The following is a 6,000-nucleotide window of genomic DNA, read 5'->3' as shown; positions in this document are numbered from 1 at the left end:
AATTTGGAGGATGTGCTATACATCCTCTAAGGTCACAATGGCCTCTCCTATAGGAAGATGGAATGAACTAGTCTTTGAGTGTCATCTCTTAGTCAATGCCGTCAACAAACCCTTATTCCCTCTCACCTTAGGCATGAATGTAATATGGTATAGTCCAAGTTCTGTTAGGATCTCCCGCTCATCGGTAGTCATTTGATGACGTTAAACCAAGATTTGTGGCCTATGTTCCCTCGTCTACCATAGGGGCAGATCCTCCTGCATAACCATATCTTGTATGTCAACCTTTTGTGGCTTTCTACCAAGTCTAGCCTAAGTTTGACCTAGGTTTGACCAAGTTTGACCTTAGTTTGACTTATTTTTCCTATTTTTGACCATGTTTGACTAGGTTGAACTATGTTTTAAACTCTTTCTAGGGTTTTTAACATACCAAATTTTAGGTCATTCCGAGTTCAACAGCTTTGTTTTTGACATTCTACCTACCTCTCTATCAATTTTCTCCAACATCTGGCCTAAGTTTGATTAATTTTGTCTATGTTTGACCATATTCACCTAGGTTAACCTATGTTTTGAACTCTTCCCAGGGTTTTGAGTATGTAAACCAAAATTTGGGTCATTCTGGGTCCGTTTGCACTCTTTCTGACCCTTTGCATTGCTCCTTGTTAGCATTCTACCAGGTTGCTCTAAATCTGACCTAATTTTGACCAAATTTTACCACTATTGACCATGTTTGACCATGTTCACCTATGTTTTGACCTTGTCCTAGGGTTATGGGCATGTGTTCCAAGTTTCAGGATGTTCCGAGCTCATCTTGACCCTTTTTGGAGCCTTGGAGCATCCTGGAGTGCATTTGGGCCCCCAATTGCACTCAATGTGCACTTGGATGTGTTTTGAGCATAGTTGGGGCATTTTGGTGGCCTAATATAGCCTTGAGACTTAGAGTGGGCCCTGTTTGACCCCTAACTAATACCCAAATGCATGAAAAGCATAAAATACACAAAGGGGGCCTCTATGTACTCACTGGTGGTCTTGCATCTGTTTGACAACAGTAGGTACACTCTCATTTGCCACGATGTTGTTCCCTAGGTAGTCGGTCCATCTCCCTTGCTCTAGAACTATTTTTTTCCAAATGAGAGGGTGAAATAACTTCCAAACCCTCTCCATGCCCTTTTATAGTCTCATTTCTACCTAGAGGCATTTTCTGTGTTGGTCGCAATACTTTTTGCATCTCGAACCCCATAACTTTTGCATTGAAGCTCTGATTTGTGATATGTCAATTGCTATGGCTTTGTCTTCTCGTTGTCAACAAATTGATATATTAGTTGGCTTTTTTTGATCAATTTCTCTTGGGGGCACCCATATATACTACCCCTACTAGGGCATGCTTTCATGGTCTTTTCATCAGTATTCTTTGACACAACACTCTAAATCACATTGTATTAAAGAGAGGCAAAATATAGATGCTAAAAAATGGTTCAAGTCTATGGTTTAGTCACATTTTCATAGTAACTTGTCCCATTTCTCATTTTACTAATTTTGATCTTTTGGCCAAACTTGATTATCATTCAAGTAGGTTTTGATAATGTCATTCATCATTCATATTCCCGTTTACATTAATTGTAGATCATTTCAAAAGTGATTGTCATTTTATCAAAACTGTATCCATTCAACCCAAAACCATTCCAATATCATCATAATCATCCCAAATCAACCTGTAATCATCCTAAATCAACCCAGAATCACCCCAAATCAACCCAGAATCACCTTAAATCAGCCCTAGTCAATCCAAAATGTGTCAAATGTCTCAAATCTATCATCATCTATCCAACCCTAGGCATTTTCATGTCTCTCAATGCCTTGGAAACCTATCAAACCTATCAAACTTGACCTTAGCACTATCATGTCCCTTAGCACTAGGTCAAACTGTCATTCACATCATCTAATCTTTGACATTCTCGAGTCACTCAGTATCAGATCGTAACCCTATCCAATCAATTTAATAACATTGACAGTGTTCGTTGATGTTATTATGATCAATCTTATCAATCAACTACGATCATCTGGCATTTACAAGATCTGTAAATGTCACGTGTTCTTAATCCATGTCATATATGTTATCAATCTTAACCATTCAATCATTTTGGTCATGGCTTTGATCTGCCAACTATTATCCTAATCAATCTTCATAATCATCGCTTTTTCATCAAAAGATTAATCTTGCATTTACTTCATCAAATTGGCCAATCATTTACTAATTCATCATATAGGATTAGATAACCCATGATCTAATGCTATGCCATTTCAATCATTTTCATCCAACACTATTAATTATTCTTGTTAACCAATGCCCTCAATTAATTGATATTTATTAATTAATTGATTCATCTTCACAAACTATGAAAATTATCAATTTCCTAAGTCCTATTTTCCACCTTTAATTTCTAAATTACTAATTTCTATTTGTGTGGAATAATGAATTTTTAATTCAAATATTCCACATAATCTTGACACATGGACATCTTACGTCATAGATCCTCCATTTATACTTGGCTTAAATATGTCATATTTGATATATTTGATTCCTTATGCATGTCTATAATAAGTCTCCATCGTCATAGATTCTTGGCTACAAGTGGCTTTGGTGTGTCATGTGCACGTCATAGATTTCCATCCACTTTTAACTATGTTGACTTTCATGCATTATAGAATCTTACATTTGGCATCTTCTGTCATAGATATTCTAAGGAATATCATGCCAGGTTGCACATTCAAGGTGACAAGTGTCCATCCTCTCATTCAATTCTCTCCTCTTGTGTGTTGGCTACAAATTGAGCCACATTGCTCTCATTTTCGATCCTTACACCTCCCTTAGAGTTTTCAATCTCTTAGAACTATTAGGCTTGAACCACACTTCTAGTATTCTCAATAGCATTATCTCATCATAGGCTTTTGATTTCAATTGTATATGCACTATAGGCAATTGGAGCTACATCAAATGGAGAAGAAAGAAGGACATGGGAGCTACAACTAAAGAGGGAGTTTTACTTGTGTTGCTTTGCTTATTTTAGTTGGTTTTCATGGTAGATTAGAAGGGTTTAGTGTATTTTGATTGAATTTTTGTGGTCATAGTATGCTAGGTCTTGACTTGTTTTCTAGTCCTACAATACCATGTCATAAGAGGTTAAGAAAAGTGTGAGGAGTGAGGATGAAAATGGATGATGAATGAAATAATGGTAAAGATGCATAAGTGTCTGGTCTAGTACTAGGCTTTTGTGTTTTTAAAAATGGGCACTAGGAAATCTAAATTTTGACAACGACAAGGTTAACAAAAGGTGTTAATGGGTAACATGCAAATGTGCTCTTTCAAAGTACCTACGATCAATAATTTTTGTATTAGTTGTATAAGTGTCTACTCTAGTACTAGGCTTTTGTGTTTTTAAAAATGGGCACTAAGAAATCTATATTTTGATAGTGACAAGGTTAACACAAGGTGTGAATGGGTAACATGCAAATGTGCTCTTTCAAAGTACCTATGATCGATAATTTTTGTATTAGTTGTGTAGTTCTCGTCAATACTAAACTATTTATATTTGAACTGAGATGTCAAATGGGTAGATTTCGATTTGTAAACTATAATCAAGATGATATTCTAGATTGATAGGTGGTTTAACATTATCTTTAACAATTTCAAACTATAAATATAATTATTACTTTATTATCAATAAAATATATCAAATGTTACTTATAAAAATAAACATCCACTACAATTTAAAAACAAAAATCTAAGAGAAATTACAAATAATATATTAAATCTTATAATTTATTTTAAAATAAAATTTAAAATTATTATTATCTTCAAAGAAATAATTTAAATTAATTAAAAAAATTACACTTCCATAACATCCACAAAAAAACTCCCCTTTTCTCCTCTCCACAAATAAAACACTTGCCGAAGTATGTCTAATTTTTTAACTTCACTTTGAAGTGATAATCTCAACCAACAAACCCACCGAAATAATTAAATGATTGTTCAGAAAAACCTTTCCTCAGCGACTAAAATTTAGTAATAACCAGCAGGTAAGCAGATTGCATCATTTAAGGTGTACGAGAGGAGGATTCCCGAAGGAAAAGGGGGAAAAATCCAACGGAACCCCAAATTCTTTGCATATAAATAACATATGAATCTTGTTTGAGACTTCCGAATAGTTCTTATAAATGCCTCAGGCTCCACATCCAAACCCACATTGTGGTCCCCATATTTAGTAAAGAACAATTTGGAGCCCAGCGATGTAAATGATCTCTTAATTTCTACATACATTTGTCTCTCTTTCAGGGTGTCAATAGAGGACCTTACAACACAGATCCTGAAATTTAGATCTCAGTGGAAATATATATTAAGCGGCAGGTATTAAAGCAAAATGTGAAGGTCTGGGTTCAGTTTTAGGCGTTGGCATTGTGTTGAACTCACGGTCAAATGGACGAGGAAGAAGAGCGGGAGAAGTTTCTTGAGCAACAACATAACAATGAGAACAATGATAATGCAGCTCAGATCAAGGCTGAGAGGGCCAGTTTTGAGATGGACGAAGAATCGCACGGCATGCGCGGAAGCAGAGGCAGTAGAAGAAGAAGAATAGACTTGGCGTCCATTGATAAGAGGTATTGGTATGCATTAGCTCTCCCAGCGTTGTTCCTTACTATCTATTTTTCTACCAATTTAAACACCTGGTTTGGTTCCACTTCTGATCTCAAGGTTCAGTTTGCCCCTGACCAGCCTAAAGAAGCAGAATTGAGGGCCCTGTATTTGCTGCACAAACAGCAGCAGGGCCTCCTAAAGCTTTGGAATTATTATAACAATGCGACTTTTTCAACACCCAATTCCACGCATGCAATAACCAATGCCTCTTCTGGTAACTCCTCATATGGGTCTTCAAATACCACCTCCTCTGCCCAAATACCACCTTTGAATTCCTCTTCCAGTGTGCCTTCTTCCCCTGATGTCGGCTCTGAGAACATAGCTGCATTGAACCCAAGCTTTCTATCCGGAGCTTTTGCTACGGAATTACTAGCACAGATTAGGCTAAACCAAGAGCTTCAACAGACTTTATTGTCACCTTATCGGTCTGGGAATGTATCAGATTCAGAGCAAGCGGGCGTTGATTCAGCTCTCAATTACTACGGTGATGAGAACAACAAATGCAAGCTACTAAGCCTCAATCCAGAAAGGAAGACAATTAAGTGGAAACCACGAAAAGATCGGTATCTCGTAGCAATTTGCTTATCCGGTCAAATGTCAAACCATCTGATTTGTCTGGAGAAGCACATGTTCTTTGCAGCCTTGCTCGGCCGAATACTTGTTCTCCCCAGCCCTAAATTTGATTACCAGTACGAACGTGTCCTGGATATTCAGCACATGACCGATTGTTTGGGAAGCAATACTGTGATCACCTTTGAGGAGTTCTCTAATAGAAAGAAGGAACGTTTACATATTAATAGATTGATTTGCTACATGGCTACACCACCTTGTTTTATGGATGAAGATCACGTGAAGAAATTTAAAGCCGTAGGGTGGTCTGTTTTAAAAACAGAAGTTGCTTGGCCTGATGATGCTCATCGGAAAGGCTATCCTTCACATCCACTTGCTGAGGAAATTGTAAAAAGATTTTCTGTTGATGATGAAGTTATTGGAATTGGTGATGTTTTCTTTGCAGATGTTGAGGAGAAATGGGTGATGCAGCCGGGTGGTCCCCTTGCACACCATTGCAAGACTATTATTAGGCCAAATCGTTACATAGTTTTGACTGCCCAGCGATTTGTGCAAACTTTTTTAGGAGGGAATTTCATCGCTCTGCATTTTCGCCGATACGGTTTTCTACAATTCTGGTCAGTATCTGAATCTATGAATTTTTGTAATTGAAAAGTAAGGTTAATATCTAGCATTAGACAAGAAGCAGCATCTTATAACAAGTAGATCCTGATCTTCTTGTAAACAATGAATTCATTGCA

General features: G+C 37.0%; 1 protein-coding gene across 1 annotated transcript in view; it reads left to right on the top strand.

The window, feature by feature from the left end:
- The first annotated feature begins 4,045 nt into the window (after positions 1 to 4,045).
- Positions 4,046 to 6,000, top strand: part of LOC149572751 (O-fucosyltransferase 5-like) — a 69,303-nt gene continuing 67,348 nt past the window's right edge. Inside the window, exon 1 of the mRNA XM_089813838.1 lies at positions 4,046 to 5,877. Within this exon, the coding sequence (XP_089669964.1) occupies positions 4,472 to 5,877 (1,406 nt within the window). The 5' untranslated portion in view covers positions 4,046 to 4,471. The remainder of the gene's footprint in view (positions 5,878 to 6,000) is intronic.

The sequence above is a fragment of the Cupressus sempervirens genome, chromosome 2 (genome assembly GCF_028749045.1).
Source record: "Cupressus sempervirens isolate cs-2001-9-10 chromosome 2, ASM2874904v1, whole genome shotgun sequence".
NCBI classification, from domain to species: Eukaryota; Viridiplantae; Streptophyta; class Pinopsida; order Cupressales; family Cupressaceae; genus Cupressus; species Cupressus sempervirens.
The sequence above is the reverse complement of the archived record's forward strand: the minus strand, read 5'-3'. Positions and strand labels throughout refer to the sequence as shown.